The sequence below is a fragment of the Lineus longissimus genome, chromosome 17 (genome assembly GCF_910592395.1).
Source record: "Lineus longissimus chromosome 17, tnLinLong1.2, whole genome shotgun sequence".
Classification (NCBI taxonomy): domain Eukaryota; kingdom Metazoa; phylum Nemertea; class Pilidiophora; order Heteronemertea; family Lineidae; genus Lineus; species Lineus longissimus.
The window spans coordinates 8628499-8648902 of record NC_088324.1 but is presented as its reverse complement, the minus strand read 5'-3'; the positions used below and the strand labels follow the sequence as shown (position 1 = coordinate 8648902).

At 41.5% G+C, this 20404-nt stretch overlaps 3 protein-coding genes across 3 annotated transcripts in view; 2 read left to right on the top strand and 1 right to left on the bottom strand.

Annotated features, from left to right (window-relative positions):
* The window catches only part of LOC135501253 (iron-sulfur cluster transfer protein NUBPL-like), a 22905-nt gene extending 17592 nt beyond the window's left edge, over positions 1-5313 (top strand). The window contains exon 9 of the mRNA XM_064793273.1: positions 4317-5313. Within this exon, the coding sequence (XP_064649343.1) occupies positions 4317-4388 (72 nt within the window). The 3' untranslated portion in view covers positions 4389-5313. The remainder of the gene's footprint in view (positions 1-4316) is intronic.
* Positions 5314-7408: 2095 nt separating this feature from the next.
* On the bottom strand, positions 7409-10819 carry LOC135501534 (splicing factor C9orf78 homolog). The gene is made up of 9 exons (XM_064793686.1): positions 10731-10819; positions 10303-10423; positions 10039-10100; positions 9690-9773; positions 9305-9376; positions 8919-9047; positions 8608-8744; positions 8313-8411; positions 7409-7918 (listed from the first exon to the last, which is right to left on the bottom strand). Exons 1-9 carry the CDS (start codon positions 10817-10819, stop codon positions 7836-7838), a joined length of 876 nt encoding a protein of 291 aa, XP_064649756.1. The 3' UTR covers positions 7409-7835.
* A 212-nt stretch (positions 10820-11031) lies between these two features.
* On the top strand, positions 11032-20270 carry LOC135500931 (mitoguardin 2-like). Its single transcript, XM_064792627.1, has 12 exons — positions 11032-11141; positions 11732-11989; positions 13343-13501; positions 13610-13686; positions 14239-14460; positions 14570-14682; positions 15435-15594; positions 15826-15924; positions 16425-16559; positions 17289-17342; positions 17657-17773; positions 18157-20270. The coding sequence occupies exons 2-12, from the start codon at positions 11761-11763 to the stop codon at positions 18292-18294; spliced, it is 1503 nt and encodes a 500-aa protein (XP_064648697.1). The 5' UTR covers positions 11032-11141; positions 11732-11760; the 3' UTR covers positions 18295-20270.
* Positions 20271-20404: the final 134 nt, after the last annotated feature.

The window sequence follows — 20404 nt, the reverse complement described above, 5'->3', positions numbered from 1 at the left end:
AACACCATCATTTCTTCCTCCAAACCAATGAAAGGCTGTCCCTTCTTCCTAGAAACTAAAGAAACACCGTCATTTCTTCCTCCTAACCAATGAAAGGCTGTCCCTTCTTCCTCCAAACTAAAGAAACACCATCATTTCTTCCTCCAAACCAAAGAATGGATGTCCCTTCTTCCTCCAAACTAAAGAAACACCATCATTTCTTCCTCTAAACCAATGAAAGGCTTTCCCTTCTTCCTCTAAACTAAAGAAACACCATCATTTCTTCCTCCAAACCAAAGAATGGATGTCCCTTCTTCCTCCAAACTAAAGAAACACCATCATTTCTTCCTCTAAACCAATGAAAGGCTTTCCCTTCTTCCTCTAAACTAAAGAAACACCTTCATTTCTTCCTCCAAACCAATGAAAGGCTGTCTCTTCTTCCTCTAAACTAAAGAAACACTATCATTTCTTCCTCCAAACCAATGAAAGGCTGTTTTTCTTCCTCTAAACTAAAGAAACACCATCATTTCTTCCTCCAAACCAATGAACGGCTGTCCCTTCTTCCTCGAAACTAAAAAAACACCATCGTTTCTTCCTCCAAACCAAAGAATGGATGTCCCTTCTTCCTCGAAACTTAAGAAACACCATCATTTCTTCCCCCAAACCAATGAAAGGCTCTCTCTTCTTCCTTTAAACTAAAGAAACACCATCATTTCTTCCTCAAAGCCAATGAAAGGCTCTTCCTTCTTCCTCTAAACTAAAGAAACACCATCATTTCTTCCTCCAAACCAATGAAAGGCTGTCTCTTCTTCCTATTAACTAAAGAAACACCATCATTTCTTCCTCCAAACCAATGAACAGCTGTCCCTTCTTCCTCGAAACTAAAGAAACACCATCATTTCTTCCTCCAAACCAAAGAATGGATGTCCCTTCTTCCTCGAAACTTAAGAAACACCATCATTTCTTCCCCCAAACCAATGAAAGGCTCTCTCTTCTTCCTTTAAACTAAAGAAACACCATCATTTCTTCCTCAAAGCCAATGAAAGGCTCTCCCTTGTTCCTCTAAACTAAAGAAACACCATCATGTCTTCCTCCAAACCAAGAATGGATGTCCCTTCTTCCTCCAAACTAAAGAAACACCATCATTTCTTCCTCCAAACCAATGAAAGGCTGTCCCTTCTTCCTAGAAACTAAAGAAACACCGTCATTTCTTCCTCCTAACCAATGAAAGGCTGTCCCTTCTTCCTCCAAACTAAAGAAACACCATCATTTCTTCCTCCAAACCAATGAAAGGCTGTCCCTTCTTCCTCGAAACTAAAGAAACACCATGATTTCATTCTCCAAACCGTAGAATGGATGTCCCTTCTTCCTCTAAACTAAAGAAACACCATCATGTCTTCCTCCAAACCAATGAAAGGCTGTCCCTTCTTCCTCTAAACTAAAGAAACACCATCATTTCTTCCTGCAAACCAATGAACGGCTGTCCCTTCTTCCTGGAAACTAAAGAAACACCATCATTTCTTCCTCCAAACCAAAGAATGGATGTCCCTTCTTCCTCCAAACTAAAGAAACACCATCATTTCTTCCTCTAAACCAATGAAAGGCTTTCCCTTCTTCCTCTAAACTAAACAAACACCTTCATTTCTTCCTCCAAACCAATGAAAGGCTGTCTCTTCTTCCTCTAAACTAAAGAAACACCATCATTTCTTCCTCCAAACCAATGAAAGGCTGTTTTTCTTCCTCTAAACTAAAGAAACACCATCATTTCTTCCTCCAAACCAATGAACGGCTGTCCCTTCTTCCTCGAAACTAAAAAAACACCATCGTTTCTTCCTCCAAACCAAAGAATGGATGTCCCTTCTTCCTCGAAACTTAAGAAACACCATCATTTCTTCCCCCAAACCAATGAAAGGCTCTCTCTTCTTCCTTTAAACTAAAGAAACACCATCATTTCTTCCTCAAAGCCAATGAAAGGCTCTTCCTTCTTCCTCTAAACTAAAGAAACACCATCATTTCTTCCTCCAAACCAATGAAAGGCTGTCTCTTCTTCCTCTAAACTAAAGAAACACCATCATTTCTTCCTCCAAACCAATGAACAGCTGTCCCTTCTTCCTCGAAACTAAAGAAACACCATCATTTCTTCCTCCAAACCAAAGAATGGATGTCCCTTCTTCCTCGAAACTTAAGAAACACCATCATTTCTTCCCCCAAACCAATGAAAGGCTCTCTCTTCTTCCTTTAAACTAAAGAAACACCATTATTTCTTCCTCAAAGCCAATGAAAGGCTCTCCCTTGTTCCTCTAAACTAAAGAAACACCATCATTTCTTCCTCCAAACCAATGAAAGGCTGTCCCTTCTTCCTCGAAACTAAAGAAACACCATGATTTCATCCTCCAAACCATAGAATGGCTGTCCCTTCTTCCTCTAAACTAAAGAAACACCATCATGTCTTCCTCCAAACCAAGAATGGATGTCCCTTCTTCCTCCAAACTAAAGAAACACCATCATTTCTTCCTCCAAACCAATGAAAGGCTGTCCCTTCTTCCTAGAAACTAAAGAAACACCGTCATTTCTTCCTCCTAACCAAAGAATGGATGTCCCTTCTTCCTCCAAACTAAAGAAACACCATCATTTCTTCCTCCAAACCAATAAAAGGCTGTCTCTTCTTCCTCGAAACTAAAGAAACACCATCATTTCTTCCTCTAAACCAATGAAAGGCTGTCCCTTCTTCCTCCAAACTAAAGAAACACCATCATTTCTTCCTCCAAACCAACGAAAGGCTGTCTCTTCTTCCTCCAAACTAAAGAAACACCATTATTTCTTCCTCCAAACCAAGAATGGATGTCCCTTCTTCCTCCAAACTAAAGAAACACCATCATGTCTTCCTCCAAACCAATGAAAGGCTGTCCCTTCTTCCTAGAAACTAAAGAAACACCGTCATTTCTCCCTCCTAACCAAAGAATGGATGTCCCTTCTTCCTCCAAACTAAAGAAACACCATCATTTCTTCCTCCAAACCAATAAAAGGCTGTCTCTTCTTCCTCGAAACTAAAGAAACACCATCATGTCTTCCTCCAAACCAAGAATGGATGTCCCTTCTTCCTCCAAACTAAAGAAACACCATCATTTCTTCCTCCAAACCAACGAAAGGCTGTCTCTTCTTCCTCCAAACTAAAGAAACACCATCATATCTCCCTCCAAACCAATGAAAGGCTGTCCCTTCTTCCTCCAAACCAAAGAAACACCATTATTTCTTCCTTCAAACCAAAGAAAGGCTGTCTCTTCTTCCTCTAAACTAAAGAAATAACATAATTTCTTCCTCCAAACCAATGAAAGGCTGTCCCTTCGTCCTCTTAACCATAGAAACACCATCATTTCTTCCTCCAAACCAACGAAAGGCTGTCTCTTCTTCCTCTAAACTAAAGAAACACCATCATTTCTTCCTCCAAACCAATGAAAGGCTGTCCCTTCTTCCTCGAAACTAAAGAAACACCATCATTTCTTCCTCCAAACCAATGAAAGGCTGTCTCTTCTTCCTCTAAACCAAAGAAATAACATCATTTCTGCCTCCAAACCAATGAAAGGCTGTCTCTTCTTCCTCCAAACTAAAGAAACACCATCATTTCTTCCTCTAAACCAATGAAAGGCTGTCCCTTCTTCCTCCAAACTAAAGAAACACCATCATTTCTTCCTCCAAACCAATGAAAGGCTCTCCCTTCTTCCTTGAAACTAAAGAAACACCATCATTTCTTCCTCTAAACCAAAGAAATAATATCATTTCTTCCTCCAAACCAATGAAAGGCTGTCCCTTCTTCCTCGAAACTAAAGAAATAAGATCATTTCTTCCTCCAAACCAATGAAAGGCTGTCCCTTCTTCCTCTAAACCATAGAAATACCATCATTTCTAGTCCAAACCAATGAAAGGCTGTCCCTTCTTCCTCTAAACTAAAGAAACACCATCATTTCTTCCTCCAAACCAATAAAAGGCTGTCTCTTCTTCCTCTAAACTACAGAAACACCATCAATTCTTCCTCCAATCCAATGAAAGGCTGTCCCTTCTTCCTTTAAACTAAAGAAACACCATCATTTCTTCCTCCAAGCCAATGAAAGGCTGTCTCTTCTTCCTCTAAACTAAAGAAACACTATCATTTCTTCCTCCAAAGCAATAGAATTGAAAGGCTGTCTCTTCTTCCTCGAAACTAAAGAAACATCATCATTTCTTCCTTTAAGCCTCAGTCCTTATTCCAATCTTATCTTTAACTATAATTTCTGTCTCAATCGATGAGAAACTGACAAATTAGCTTCAAAGAACTCAATTTGTAAACTGGTGTTTTTCAGGCCAAGGCCTACCTGGACATTGCCCAACAGGTGCTGAGGAAGGTAGAGGAGATGGGATCAGGGAATGCGTGATAATCACCTGGTACTGTGTTATATGATTTGTACTGCTGAAGGGGTACTCTGCATGTAAGCAGAGGTTTATTTTAAGGTTTATTTTCAGTCTAAATTAGCAAAATATACCTATAATTTTAATTTTATCCACAAATGAGATTCAATTGAAGTTTGGCTAAGCTGATAGTAGAAATCGCAAGTAATTGAAATCATGCTAAAATGAGACTTCTTGGATATCTAACTGGTACACACACGGCAATGGAAAATTTTCCAGCAGGAAGTTGTGTATTTTGTGTCAGATGGAGATTTTTCTCCTCAAGTTATTCATAAGGTTAACAATTTATATGTGATATCACATGTATGTTCATTGTACATTTAGCAGATTTATATTGTTGTTGATACTTGTCACACTTAAAAATTCAAACATTGAAGAAGTTCCACTAGAATGTGATTGCGTTTAGTAAATTCCCAAAGCTGTTAGTGGTGTTGGCAGACCTCAAGTTGTTTGGCAGTGTGTTCCACAGTTGAAACATCGTCGTCCAAATGATATGCAGCTGATGTTTTAACCTTGACGTTTGAAGATGAGCCTGGTTCTTTCTGACTTTGAAGCAGAAGTTGTGAGTGAGGTTGTCAATACTCCACTTGTGAATGTCCGGGGGGGGGGGGGGGTTCAAGGTGGTCAAAAAAGGCTAATGGAAAAGAGTTAATAATGTTAATTCAACCCACAAGTTGAGGTCCTAAGGGCTGTGGAAATTGTGATTGATGCAAGCAGTTGAAATCATGTTGACCAGCATATTTTTCTCCGGTTCGTTGTCGAATGTGCTCTTGGCAAAGGCATTAAAACCTTTGACCAAACCTTTTGTGCTTTTGTAAAAAATGATTGTACATTGTCGATTTGGTGAAATATTTTGTACATACAAAGTCTGTAATAAAATTCGTGTAAGAACATGATTCCTTTGTTGGTTTTTAGGTCTCAAATCTTTTGCCTAACTGTGGAAGGTGGTGGCGTCACGTTGAAGGAGTGTCTAACAATTCTTGTGCACTTTTGCCGTTGGAATGGGAAACAGGTGTGCAATAACTGCTGTTATTAGCTCACCTCTTAGCAGAGGTGAGCTTATCCCATACCGTGGCGTCCGTCGTCCGTCGTCGTCGTCGTCGTCGTCGTCGTCGTCGTCGTCGTCGTCGTCCGTCGTCGTCCGTTAGCAGGGCACGTTTCGTAACTGTTAGAGCTATTGAGTTGAAACTTGGTACACATGTACCCTTATGTAATGACACCTTGGAGACCAAGTTTCGGTCCGATTCGTTTCATGGTTTGGCCACCAGGGGGCCAAACGTTAAAAGTGAAAATATGCAATATCTCCCTTAATAGTAGTCGGGAAATTTTGAAAAAAATATGGTAGGTACTTCTAGCAAAGGTGCATCATATATCCTCCGGGTTTTTGATTTGACCTCCTTTTCAAGGTCACAGAGGTCAAATGGTGTAAATTGGCCGTTAGGATGTAACGATGGCACGTTTCTAAACTGCAATGACTATTGATACCAAATTTGGTACACATTTACCCCTTAGTCAGGTGATCTCAGGGACTGAAGTTTGGTCCAATATGATTCACCACTTGACCACCAGGGGGCAAAATCCAAAAACCTTAAAAATGTGATTATTCCTTAACTTCTTGCCCGATTGCCACCAATTTGATATCATGGGTACATCTAACCACCATACAGTATATGTCACACAGGTTTTTAATTTGACCTTCTTGTCAAGGTCACAGAGGTCAAATGGCGTAAATTCGCTGTCAGGCCGTAACTATGGCACATTTCTTAACTGCAATGACTATTGATCACAAATTAAGTACACATGTACCCCTTGGTCAGGTGATCTCAGGTACCGAAGTTTGGTGCGATCTGATTTGCCGTTTGGCCTCCAGGGAGGGGGCCAAATCCTAAATACTTCAAAATGCCATTATTCCTAGTAATGACTTGCCCGATTGGTACCAATTTTATATCATAGGTACATCTAATTCTAACAACCATTCAATGTGTCACCCGGGTCTTCTTTGATTTGACCTACTTTCAAGGTCACAGAGGTCGAATGTACTGTAAATTGGCCATTTTGGGGAAATTGTAATTGCTTGGACCTACATCAAACCTAACACTACATGACACAATACAATGCTCTTTATCCATCTTTCCTCCACATGAGGTGAGCACAATGGCCCTGGCCATTTCATATTTGAAAAATATTCTTGGGGCTCCACCGATTTTTCTAATTCACCAATCGATTGTCAGCTTGTGTTTGGTGGGAGAAAATTCCTGCATCTTGTACCTATGCACCTTGTGGTCCAAACTCGGGGGGCAACTCTCAATTACATGCGAAAATCATCCTTGTACTCTTGAGGTTTTGACCTCAATGAGCACAACAATCTCAAATCCCCTCCGAGGACCCCTTTTGCTGGCATATTTTACATCCCCACCCCAAATTCTAGCTGGAATACGCTCGCATACACATCACCTTATACTGGTCTTCATGTACCGCCAACAACTCAAGGTTGGGAAAATAAGACTGGATTTTGGTATCGGAATAACGGAGAGTAAAAAATCTGGGACGGGTGGGATGTATTTTTAAAATTCAGGTGTGCCGCTGGTCAAGGCTCAAGAAAGATGGGAGACCATTTGACTCGCTCTGGTCTGGCTTTGCCGACAAAGAACCTGTCTCACACTTTTTGATACAATGGTGCTGTATTCTTGTCCGGAGTGACTCCCTGGGTCCATCACTGGGAAAAGCCTGATAAACAAGCAAACCACAGCTGGAGTTTTCATCAGGTCATTTGTTGTTTTCCATGGACTGTTTATACCTAATCACTTGTGCCAATTGTGACACGATGTCTTGTCCCGGGGAGAGAGAGAGAGAAAGTTCTTGGTCAGGCTGCAAGAACATCCGAGAGATTCCAAATATTGTAAAGATTGTAAATGAACTGGTGCCAGAAGAAAGGTTTTGTAGAACGATTTCAACGAAGTAAGTAAGTGGCAAGTACTATAAAACAGTTTATTTTCTTCATTTTGATATCATACATGTGAGAAATGTTCACTTTCTCCCTTCCTGGTTCTCCAGAAAGGTCTCTGGATAGGCTGGGTAATAATGATTGCGATTGTTAAGCGCTTTGAGACAGTAGATATTACAGTGAAAAGCGCTATACAAGAACTCACTATTATCATTATTATTGCAAAACATTTTCAGGTATGCCAGGATATAGAATAAAGATAACGTAAGTTCTTTTACATGAAAACAAGATACTGACTTCAATTGGAATGGCAACTGTTATGTGTACATCTACCACAGAGCCCCAGAGCTTCGTATTTCCTCTCTACTGGCCATAACAAACACGTACATGCATGAGGTGAACACCTTGCGAATTGTTCTCAGTCCTTTTTCGTTAAAATTGTCTCTCAAAGCATCAAACAATCCTTGTGTTATCTCCTCATGTACTTCTTGAACTTTTCGTAATGGAAATCGTCCGTGGCTTTATCCGTTGTTTTATCAGATCCTTTTTTGCCTGCAAAAGAGAAATGCACTCGGGGATTAAGTACATTTCATACCTTTTTGATACAGCGATACAAGTGGCCAGTTACAAGGGAACATCGAGAGAGATGGTGAAGGTGTTATGAGCCAGCAGCAGGGACTTAAATGACTAGTAAGTAAGTAATACGTCTTTTAAGAGAGAAACATTTGTCGCGAGGAATTTTCAACTCCTTCCATAGTGATGGCAAAATTCCTTGTCTAGTCAGTGCAGCACAAATTTTAAATTGATTAAGGTCACCCTCTCTACAATATGCACTAGTTTTGGTCCCAAGTGGGTTTTTTTCATTCAATTTGACCCCTCTACAGGGTGTCCTCAACAGGGAGGCCCTACTGTATGGAATTCGGACGTATCATACATGAATTCTCACCTTTGTTAGCTGAAAACTTCTCAGCGTCTCCGACTCGTAAAGGCTTTGCTGCGGGCGTTTCATCCTTTTTCAAGAGGGGCGTTGAGTCTTCAATATTAACTGTAACAGAACAAAGATAGGATTGTTACAAACAACAAAGAGAAAATGCATTCTGCAATAGAAATTGTGCACAAAAGATAACGTAAAATGTCTGAAAATGTCATAAACTCTCCTGCTATACTCTAATCAGGAAGGAGAGACTTTTTTTCAAAAACAGACGTGTATCGCTGCCTCAAACTAGTCCCCTCATACTCACATCTGTTATGCTGCACAAAATTGACGGCCATATTCGTCGGCACAAAATCAGACACTTCTTGTTCTTTTTTCCTCCGTCGCTCCTCTATCATTCTTTGTTTCGCTTCTTCTGTCGATTCTATGTTCTTGATTTTAGCTCTAGAAAAGAAACGGTCTCTCTTACTCTCACAGTCACAGGACATTGAAAACTAAAATAAGTGGGCCTATCCCAAAAAAACCCTGGCCAGTTTTTGGTCCATCTCAGCATCCCGTAAAACATTATCCCCCCATACATACAGAACAAGTTAATTACACAAAAACACGAACACTTACTCTATTCCAAGATCAACTTCTGGTATACCGGACAACATCTGATTGGACAACATGTCTTCTGTCTTTTTCCCCGTCGAAGATCGTAGATGTTCTGGACAATCAAGCAATACATCATCCACCGTCTTCTGCCTGAAATAAGGTCAAGGTCATTACTAGTCAAGGTCAAGGGTTTTGCCAACCATGTAGTTACTGTTGCTGTTGAGTCTGTTACCTTGATGTGTTGTAACAACTTGTGTACTTCTACGAGCCGCACAGCACTGTTTTCAGTTATCGTTGCACCTTATACTTTACATTACTAGTACCCGGACCAGATAAACATCGGCTCTGTGTAAACGTTTTAGAGTGGCCCTGTTTTATAATTATCAAACACTTATCGACTAACTTACTTTTGAGCAGCAGCATCTGCATCAGTATTCAGCCCCTTTCTTTTTTTCAATTCCTCTTCCACGTATGTCAACCTGAAAAATTGATTTTGTTAGTAACACTAACTAGTTGATAAATCAATTGGTGTTGATAAATTTTTGCGAAAGTCAACAAAATTATTTGATTTTCATGTTTCCTTCGAAGCTGTAGAAAAAATGCATTGGAGATACACCAATCATTATCTTAACTATTTCCCGACAACATTCTCTGCTTTTTCATGTCCACAGTTTCCCTTTGAATTCTCGTCTAATAAGATCATCAATGTTGACACAACAGCTCAATAAAAATATTGTAATGCACACCAGTGCACCGACTGCAGTGGAACTTCTAAACAAATACTTCACCTACATGTCGGCATCCTCATCTCTCCTATTCGTTTCGGCAGCGAATGACGTTCCGATTATTTCATCTTCGTCTTTGTCCCCTCCTCGGCTGAAAGACAGAAAACATTAACATGATATATAAGCATAGTGCAGACAATATTCTTTCAAGTCTAAAACCTTTTAAGAATAAAACATCAGTTTAAATGCTTCAACTCACAAGCAACAAAAATTACAAAAATTTACAAAGCAATACCACCAACTTCTATTGGAGCACCAGACAGATATTGCTCAAACTAAATCGAAGTCTAAATTGTCAAATTTGTCAACACCTCAGCACCTGCCCAAGGAAATTTGGGCCGGAGAACCCTGCATACCTCTTTTTCAGATCCTGCATGCTGATGATACCTCCTCCAGATTTCAATTTGAATGGGTCCACCTGGAAAAGTGTTTAGACTTTAAAAACAATCATTCAATGGTGGTTTGAATGTCATCAACGTTGAGGTAAAAACTAGCTCTTGACGACCTAAAAGTAAGGTATTTGATTCAAAAATGAGGATGATTTGACTCTTGCTAACCCAGGGGTGTTTTGGCAGGACAACGCCACCAAACAATCAATCATTCACTTCAGGCGTACTTACTTTCTTTCCCTGCTCTTCTGGTTTTGGCTCACTAACGCCAGCATTTAAACCTGTAGCCACATCAACGCCTCGAGGGCGCTTTCTCATTTTCTGTAGTTCTTTCATGTCCTCAACGGCAGTCCTGAAAAGAACAGAGCAAAGTATCTATCACTGCACTTAGACTACAGGATCTGAATCGGTAAACTCAGCCTGACCTAGAAATAAGCTATACACACTCAACATTTAGAGTTTCGGTACAAAGCACGACCTCGCTGCAGATAACTAGAACCCAGATGGATATAGGGACAGTTGAGTTAGGGACATGGCGAATTTGGGTAACACTTCTCACTCCTCTTGGGGTACGTTTTACATTGGCAAATTTTACTCATTCAATATTTTTTAACCGAATTTGGTACACATATTTCACATCATATATTCAACAATTATACCTTGTTTCTTCTTCTTTTTCTGAATCATTATCGCTACTAGAGGAGTATTTTCGCCTGCGAAATTGCTTTTTCTGTTTCTGTTCCGCCATTTTGTACATTGATTTTCACGATTGATGATTATTTTTCAAAACTTACAATCTAACGCTTTAAAAAATAAATAGTTCATAAAATACGTCATATGAGTATCTTACCTAACATTTTTGACACTTTTTTAGGTTTTACCTAGGACATTTCAATTTTTTATTATTATCCGCATCGACTTTGAATATCAACTATCCATAATATTGCCTGTGGCCGGCAGAGGTCAGCACCTTTGAAAATGTGCAAAAAATGTCAATTCCACTATTTAATTCATGAATTAATCAATAATTCTGTGGATTGTTTCTTTTGACAGCCTATTAATTGAATAAAGTATGTTTTATAGAACATTCGGTGAAAAATTCATCATGATCAGTTGCTTATTTGAGGTGTAATCAAACATTGTCATATGTCCTTGACTGACTCCCAAAAAGCCCATCACTCAGGCATCACACTCTGACCTCGTGCATGCATGCTACTCATCCTTGTTAAATGTTGTTGAAGGCCTGCTCTGGTCTGCGTGTAAAATGCATGCTGAAACTGTGCACATATTTAAGATGTGGCCAAGATAAGGTGTGGCCAAGTCAATTCCATGAAGTGTACACTTACAGTGCTTGGTTACATAATACATGTATGTATATGTAGGCCTTGTGCCATCTGCCATGTCTGCCTGCGGGCTGTAGGGAATGTTGGCCGACCCAAGTCTGTTGATGACTGATGGGCCACCCGTCATCCAGAACATCCACAGAGCAATGAATTCATACCAAGTACTGTGCACTGAATTGAGCTTCCACCTGGAAGTGGAAATGAGCTTACACTACAGTGTTGTTGATTGGTCAAATCTGTCCATATGACTTGAACACTTCCAATACTCCAACACACCGCAAAAAGGTTTTCTAATAGAGCGAATATACTTTTTATAGGATCCTGTACTCGCACCTGAGCAACAACCATGCCCCTAAACAACCCTGCCAAGGCTACCATCCTGGGCATCACCCTCGGGGTGACGCTCATAGGAATCCTGGCCGCCTACCTAAGAAGAAGAAAGCCGAGATCGCCACGGAAGAGCTTGCCAAAGGTGGAACCATCTGTTGCTTCATCTGTAAATCGAAGTCGGACGGTCAGTCGGGGGACCAGTCAGGCCAGTAGGAGTAGCCCTGCTCTAAGAAGCCCAAATGGAGGTCAGTATTCTGGGATGCTGCATTGGGTTACTGTTTTTGCCACCAAATTTACCCCTACAGAGGGAATTTGCTTTGGACTATTCGGCCACACCACTTAACTCCTTGGATGGCAGGCCCACCAACGAACCTATTTCCTCAATGTTGAATAAGTTGTGTCAACCATCTTGACATAAAACTAAAAGTATTTGGCGGTCTTAACAGAGCAATTTACAGTGGAACCCCGGTCGGCGACCACCTCAGTAACGCGACCACCCCGCGAACACGACCAAAATTCTCCGGTCCCGAATGGTTTTCTCTCTAATTCTCATTAACTGGCCCTCGCTAACACGACCACCCCGGTACCCAGACCGCGACCACCAGCTTGGTCGGTCCCAAACTGCAAATTAACCCCGCTAACGCGACCATGAGGCCTAATTGCCCTAATCAACCATGACCGCATCGTATCAATTGGCACCTTCTCGCAAATCCGTGTTGATAGTTAGCACCTCGAACACAATGACCATGGGAATCCATATGTAAATAAATGATGTGTAAGTGAGTTTGATCAAATGTAAGCGCAAATAAAATAAAGAATAAACTTTCTTTTCGACTCACGGTTTGTTTTTCATCATTTAGTATTAAATGATGTCAAGAGGCATGCACACGTAGTTTTTAGGACAAATAAATTATGTTGATTAGTAAGAGTACCGATACTCAAAGTAAAGAATGCTTACTACGTCGTAATATTGATAAAATACGTTTTTAAAAAGATGATTTAATCAGTACCAGTTCAAATTGGCTGAAGTTAAAGCAGGAAGACATCAGGAATAATTCTCAACATCTTCTCACATCACCTCTCTCAATGTTAGCGGGAATATTAGCTTGACATCAAGAAGGGCAGCTGCCGATGGTGTGAATGACATGCTTGCTCTAATTAGCATGCTCAAGTTTTAATGTAATGTTTGGTCTAATTAGCTCTCGTCAGTTTATTTACTCATTTACATAAGTTGTAAATTAAACGCAAAACACTCAAGAAAATGATTTTTTATTCGTGATATACACACAAATTATCGAATCACCCGGTGGCGTAGTCATTAATGCATGTCAATGTACACACAGCATATCTGCTAGGACGATGTTTTGGCGGGAAAACCTACTTATGATTCTTAAATTCAATAACGCGACCACCCCGGTAACACGACCACTTCGGCTTAGTCCCTTGGGAGGTCGTGTTACCGGGGTTCCACTGTATATGTCACTAGATTGACACATTATCTTTCCGGTGAAGTCTAGAAACGTCTCCTGAAATGCTTGGCAGTCTAATTGCCAGGTACTTTTTGCAGTTATCCCATGATTTCCCCGTTCACTTTGCAGATATTCCCAGTGCGCTGCACTCGCACCAGAGCAGTCCCGGTGTGTTCAGTCGGCCTCTCAGCCTACAAGGAGATGCATGCTCTGTCGGCAGCACAGGGAGCACTTCCACTGTAACACGGGACACCTCCAATCTCAGTCCCCAACATTTGTGTCAATTAGGTAAGTATTGGGCGAGTTTAATTTGGACAGTGACTTAGAAATAATTAGAAGTCTCCTCCTCTTGACATGAAAAGCCATGGGTATAGTAACTTGCCCTTTTGTTTGCAGGTCTAGATTCAATCAATACTGCTGTCCACCACTGGGAAGATGCCCTGAATAGAATAGAACCAACAGAGCCAGATGGTGTAAGTTCATGCAAACTATTATCAATCTGACCTTAACTCTTTCTCTACCACACGCGTTGTATACCGTGTTCGTACCTCGCATACTACACGTACTAGCCCGCAGTTATCCGCACTGGTAAATTTCTCCCGAGTTCTATTGTTCAACCACAGTCCCTATAACTCTTTGGTTGGTTACACCTAAAAAAAACGAGATGGCCACACTGCACTAAATTCAGTGCAGACCTCGTCCCTAAGATTGGGTAATGCTAGCTATTTTACAATGAAACTTATTATCATGTGTCCCCAATTGAGCTGTGTTGTTTACCAAAAAAGCTAGACGGGTGTAAAGAACGAAAGTGTTCAGATGTGCTAATGTAAGCTCCGCTCTCATGGAGCTGGCGATATCAAACACTTTATCTTCGACGGTAGAATGGGCGTGGTGTTTTCTAAATCCAGTTAGATAGAAAATATCTAGATACACCACAGACGTCTGGCTTCCTTGCTGTAGGTAGATGACAGTTGGATGACATTCGAGAGAAGTTTAGAGACAAAATCGTATTATCTTATTTTTAGGACGCAGCATCGGATCTAAAATACCAACTCGAAAACTTGATAGACAGAGCATGTCAAATACAGGAGGAGTATGAGCGGCGTTTATATCGACAAGCAAGCACGGCCGCCCTCGATTCTGCCATGGTAGCGCTGTCTGAGATGGACCGCTACTACGAACGGGATAGGCGGATCACGGAGGGCGAAACAGACAGCGATCAGGATTCGTTCGTCTCTGCGTCGGAGGTACGTTTTGCGTATTTGAGGGCTTGAAACGTAATCTAAATGTTACGCGTTGCAGTTTGATAGTTAGCCCAAGGCTGTCTTCATCACGGTTTATTTTTCCCTCTTATAGATGGCAGACCTGACCGACTTAGAACAGCAGACCAATAAACATCAGAGTTTATTCTTGTATGAAGCAGCACTCCTGGAACTGAAACATGGGAGCATACCGTGCAGGTCTTTGAGGTAAGGATTTTGGTCCATGTTGTCGAGCAGTGCATACTGAGGTATGGATTTTGGTCCATGTTGTCGAGCAGTGCATACTGAGGTATGGATTTTGGTCCATGTTGTCGAGCAGTGCATACTGAGGTATGGATTTTGGTCTATGTTGTCGAGCAGTGCATACTGAGGTATGGATTTTGGTCCATGTTGTCGAGCAGTGCATACTGAGGTATGGATTTTGGTCCATGTTGTCGAGCAGTGCATACGGGTCAGGTTTTCAGGGCTTGCGCTAGACTTTCTTGATCAGGAGTAAAACCAATGTTTTGGCAAGATCTTGGGAGTCCTGCCACAGGTTTTTAAGTTCATACTTTGAAAATTTAGGGTCCTGGGCCAAGTTTCAGGCTTCAAGAGACACTTTTTAGGGTTATCGCGAGCCCTGGTTTTGTATCAGAGTTTTCCTTCTCGAAGACTAGTAAGTAGGCCAGTTCGTTTCTCCCAATCATGATGCCTTTCGAGATGAATTTTTTTTCATCTGGGAGAGGGGCTCGGCCATTTCTCTGCCAAAGTTTCATCTTGTTTAAACGTCTTGCATCATCCATAATACAGTGTTGATGTCGGCAGTGCTTCTGCTGAAAAGAACTAAGCAAATTTTCAGAAATTTTTACGATAATAAACGGGAACGAAATATTTTGGTGAACAGTATTTGACTGTATGCTGATCTGAGTAGATTCAAAGAAGAATTAAGAATTTCGCACCTCTTTTTCTTCTTTTTCCAGGACTAGACTTGTTGGCTGCGAATCCGACAGCGAGTTTCTCGGCAAGTTACACTGTCTACGCTTTGCGTTTGAAGAATTGTTCCGAGATGAAACGATACTGGAATGGTTCGTCCAAATGGGTCGACGGCTCATCTCTTATGTGCTCATTAAAGCTGAAAGGGTATGTTACGCTTTTTTTAAAATTTGTAGCAAAAAATACAATTCTGACTCAATTTGGCACCATCCGGTCACAGTTTTAGTACAGAGGAGCGCCAGTGTGGTGTTGGAATCCGGGACCAACCAGACTAAAATAAGGTGCAATGCATTTGACGTAGTGGACAACACTACATAGTGACCATGTGTTCTACAAATTTGAATCTCAATCTGATTACCACCTTCCTTTCCTTTGCAGGATCCTGTGGATTTCCAGGAGGGGTTTGACGAGATGATCAATTTCGTGAAAAAGAAGGAAAGTTGGCAAATGATGGAGGAGGAACTGCGAGGAAGAGGGGTGAGTCAAAGTGCCAGGGCTTTCCAACTTCTACAATCAGCCTGATGGGGCACCAATCTGAACCAGGTGCCACCAGAAATCCACCAGGCTGCACCAGGGGCCATCAGACTGGTTCCCCAAGCAGCATGGTAGAAAACAACTTCTTCTTCTTGGGAGGTGTTTGACTTCCTAATTACTTTTTAACCACCAAGATCCTAGATGTCTTGTCTTCTACCCGGGTTTGTTTTTTGTAGTTTTTCCTTCTTCTAGTTACCAAACAAGGCTAGGGAGGCCAGCCTCCCCCAGGCGATCATAATTACTGTCAACAAACTGAGATCACAGCACGTCAGTCAAACAATGCATCAACTTTGCACACACTTGACCTCTGGCCTCGAGCAAAAATTACACTTCAATGGACAAAAAGATGTCCGAGTGCCCTCACTATATATTTGGTAAATATACAATGTAGGACATGCAGTCCTTGACATGAAACTAACAATCACATTTGTTTGGCCTTACAGATCAAAGTGCTGTCCTTCTACGATATTGTCTTAGACTTTATTCTAATGGATGCATTTGACGACCTGGAGAGCCCACCGTCGTCGGTCACCACCGTTGTTCAGAATAGGTGGCTATCGAACGGTTTTAAGGAAACGGTGAGTACTCTTTTACCTCTTTTTTATACATGTCATTAAAGCTCAATTTCTCATGTGATGGTGGTATCTTCTTCATCCTGTTCGTCTAGTTATTCAACCAAAGTGTCATATGTGAGTAGGGTCCCGATTTCAAGCCACACCACAAGGGCTGGACGCTGCCGACTTCAGTGGACTTTTATGGGCAATTACTGCCTGGGTTTCAGATCGGAGTTGTCCTTCTCCTGGACTGGTTGCCTGCCAGGGCTAATAAGGCCTGTCTCCCCCCCCCCCCCCATCCTCCTGAGACATTTGGCACCCGTTTACAGGATACCAGTGGCAACCTACATGTGGCCTGGTATCACCTGTTCTGTTGTGAACTGAGCCTGACCTAAACACGTGAACTGGTACAGAGGCTACCAGCGATAAACCTCCAGGCAACCCGTACATCCTAGCCTGATCTGACCCGTACTGGTGGTATATTGTCTATGTGTTTCCCCATTCACAGTGTTGGTGGGAGTTTCCTGCAGTGCACGCACATGGCTGAAGCAGTTTGTGTGCATGGTCTTTGAAGAGGTGGAGAGGATGGACACCAGTATAAGGTGGTCCAAAGAAAGTTGGAATAACTGGATACCAAAAAATTAAAGGTTTTAAGGCACCATTATCCGGCATGTCCAACACAGATTATTGACAGGAATTAGAATAATCCTCAAATTAAAATGTCTTCTTTACTGATGCCCTTCAATATTTCAGGCCCTCGCAACTGCTGTTTGGTCAGTCTTAAAAGCAAAAAGGAGACTGCTTCGTGTAAGTTTTTCATTACAACTTCTGCCCCTTCATGAATTTATACAACCCATCCCCCAACAGGTAAGGCAGCCTGTATCATGAACTCATGAGCTCTTTTAACAGAGCCTTCTTCATGCCTGACACCGTTTCCAGAACTTCAGGTATGGGAACTACTTGTATCTGAAATGTGATCAGGATTGAACCCAGGCCCTATTGCGTGGTAACCCGCAGTGTTAACCCGCAGTGTTAACCACTAGGCTTTGAGGCACTTTCATCTACAGGGCAATATCAAACCTCCACTTCCTTATTTCGGAAAACGAATTTTTCCACTTCAGATTCCAGATGGTTTTATTGCTCATTTCTATGCCATATCAGAACACGTGAGTCCAGTGTTAGCGTGGGGCTTCCTTGGACCTGTCGTCCACCTCAACGAAATGTGCCAATTCTTCAAGGTGGGTGTCTAACTGATCCTGATCAGGGCAGGGTTCTCTCTGCTCAGCTCACCTTTTCATTCTGCGTGCAGTATAGCTCTTTTACCCACTTCTTGTACAACGTCCAACTCCAGCAAGTCACTCAAGTGCAACGCTGCCGTCCCCAGCCCTTCCCTTCACAACCACACCAGGGCTTCTCAATCAACCCGGGTGATGTCAAAAGGGACCAGGGATGTCTCACCAACCAGTTGGAGTACAGACACACCAAGGGTACTCTCACTGATCTGACACAACGTCAGTCATGACAGTCTTACTCCTTGGACAAGCAGCAACAAAAAACTTGTCTCTACTCAAACCTCTATGATATTTGATAAGCAGTGTATGATTCTTTTTCCCATCTACAGGACCAGGTGCTAGAGTTTATCAAAGATATCTTCAACTTCGACAAAGTGCGCTTCACGACTATTCCAGAATTAGCGGACGACATAATCGCCATCGCTCGAGAACGCAGTCAAATCGCCGAGGAACGATTATCGAGTTGACCGACGTTGCCACCTAGTGGTGATAGAGATACTCGCATTCATGACCAATTTTAATGACGATGTGATATTTATCGAAGATGCTTCGCCTGTTCCACCGAAAATGAAACTACATGTGTGTGCGTGTGTGTGGGGGAGGGGTTTGTAATGGCTGTGGAGGTGTTTTAGCAGGAGATTGGCTGCATATTTTGACATGAATGTACAGAGGGGTAAGAGGGGTAGCACAAGATAATATAGAAGTTGCACATCATTTACGAATAGCAATCTACTGCCCACTAATATGGGGTCTTTCATTCACCCTTGTACACGCACCAGGTACAAATAACTTCAGTTTTTACGACTCGTTTGAAGACCAAAGCAATTTCAGGTTAAGTGTTTTGCTCAAGGTGATTAAGAGAAATGGCAGTGATCTTTCTGGAAATGAAACTGAGGAAATAGAAATGGGATATGCAAGAATGATTATAAGACTGAGACATGTATATGTGTGACTTTGACCCTCATTGATTTTTTTTAGGGGGGATTTATAGGCAGATGCTGGGGGGTCAAATGAGTGGTCTTCAGGTTACTCTGTAGTATAGGTACACAGTTTGGGGCATGTGTTGCGTTTTATTCAGGAAGAGTTATATTTCTCTCACAAGCTTGAACAGATTTGATGTATTAAGAGATAAGAGAGACCCCAATTAGTGACTTTGTGTAACTTAATCTGACCTACCTCGCCCCAGCGTATAGTCTCCCTTTAAGATTTGTGATATTATGAATGACAGAGTAGTTTGTAGATCGAAAAAAAAAGGTCTCCATTCTGAAAATATCCGGCCATTTCACTCGATACATACTTACTCCCTCGGAAACATGCGTAAGGGGAAATCGTGTTGTAGGCCCTGTTTGCAAGAGGATGATAGGTCTCATGATTTCTAATGTGGATCACTGTCACACTCTGCAGTGAATAGTTGTTTAGTTTTCTGATGTTAGGTAGTTTTTTTACACACTCGTACCCATCATGGCCTTGTGCATGTAGTGTTTTATAGTGAGCATAAATGACAAAAGCTTTAAGAGGGAACAGTTCAAAAGGTACCTGTAGTGAGGCAAGATTCTAGCGGTGTACAGATTAAATGAGACCTAGGTGTAGCCAGGACATTCCCAAGTGTGCAGTTCAAAGTTAGACCTAGGTGTGGCTGGGATTTCCAGAAGTGTACAGTTTGAATGAGACCTAGGTGTGCCAGGAGTTCCAGTAGTGTAGTGTATTGTTCAAAGGAGACCTAGTAAGTAGTTGTAGCCAGTGTGCACCCAAATGAGACCTAGGTGTAGCCAAGATTTCTACAAGTGTTCTGTTCAAATGGGACCTATTTGAGTATTTAAGCATTTCCAGAGGTGTAGCAAGGACTTCCTGGAGGGTAGTTGTTTTGACGAAGGCCAATTCTTGATCAATTAAGAAAACAAAGGCATTTCTTGGTCAATTTTCACGTATTTTTTTTCCAAGCAGGTGTCATTTGTAACCCCCCTCTGGCTACGCTCATGTGAGAGTGTTTAAAATGAAAATGTGTCGCAAGTTATTCCAATGCAATAAATCATTATAAGGACATCTTGAATAATCCACTGGTCAATTACCGCAATTATATATGTTTGGGAAATTTACTAGTGTTATAAAGTTATTCTCCGTTAGTCCAAATTTGAAAATTCCCCATCGTGTAATTACCATATGTAGGGCATATTAATTTCAATGGTGCCACTGTGTGGACTTATAAACAAATACCTTTATGCCAGGTTTTAGTAAATCTCCTTCAGCATTGTTTTAATTATTTCTATTTACCTGAGCCACAAGAAAAAAACAATGAGCTCGAACGGCATTGGCCTTTAATTGGGGAAAGGGAGTTACCAGATGAGAAGTAAAGAGGTTTGTAAATACCTGTGTTGTGTACATTGTGTCCTGTACAGATTGAACATTTGTAAGAAAATGATTTTTCAGTTGAATGATCCTTTTATATTATTGTCTGTTGTTCGCTCAGTGTGGTAGCCTAACTTTTGCTTTCAGACGGAGAAGTCTCAATCATTACATTGATAATGAATAGACACTGGAGATCTGGGTGTACAAGGGCCTAAGTTGCATCTGGTATCC

Bases quoted from the DNA above. Each gene is read 5' to 3' on its own strand.
- LOC135501534 (XM_064793686.1), bottom strand. From the start codon at position 10,819: ATGGCGGAACAGAAACAGAAAAAGCAATTTCGCAGGCGAAAATACTCC. The intron at 9,048-9,304 runs GTAAGTTAGTCG...ACCTTATTTCAG, and splicing joins GCAGATGCTGCTGCTCAAAA to GCAGAAGACGGTGGATGATG. The intron at 8,745-8,918 runs GTAAGTGTTCGT...TTTCTTTTCTAG, and splicing joins GAAGTTGATCTTGGAATAGA to AGCTAAAATCAAGAACATAG.
- LOC135500931 (XM_064792627.1), top strand. From the start codon at position 11,761: ATGCCCCTAAACAACCCTGCCAAGGCTACCATCCTGGGCATCACCCTC. The intron at 13,502-13,609 runs GTAAGTATTGGG...TTTTGTTTGCAG, and splicing joins CCAACATTTGTGTCAATTAG to GTCTAGATTCAATCAATACT. The intron at 17,343-17,656 runs GTAAGTTTTTCA...TTTCCACTTCAG, and splicing joins CAAAAAGGAGACTGCTTCGT to ATTCCAGATGGTTTTATTGC.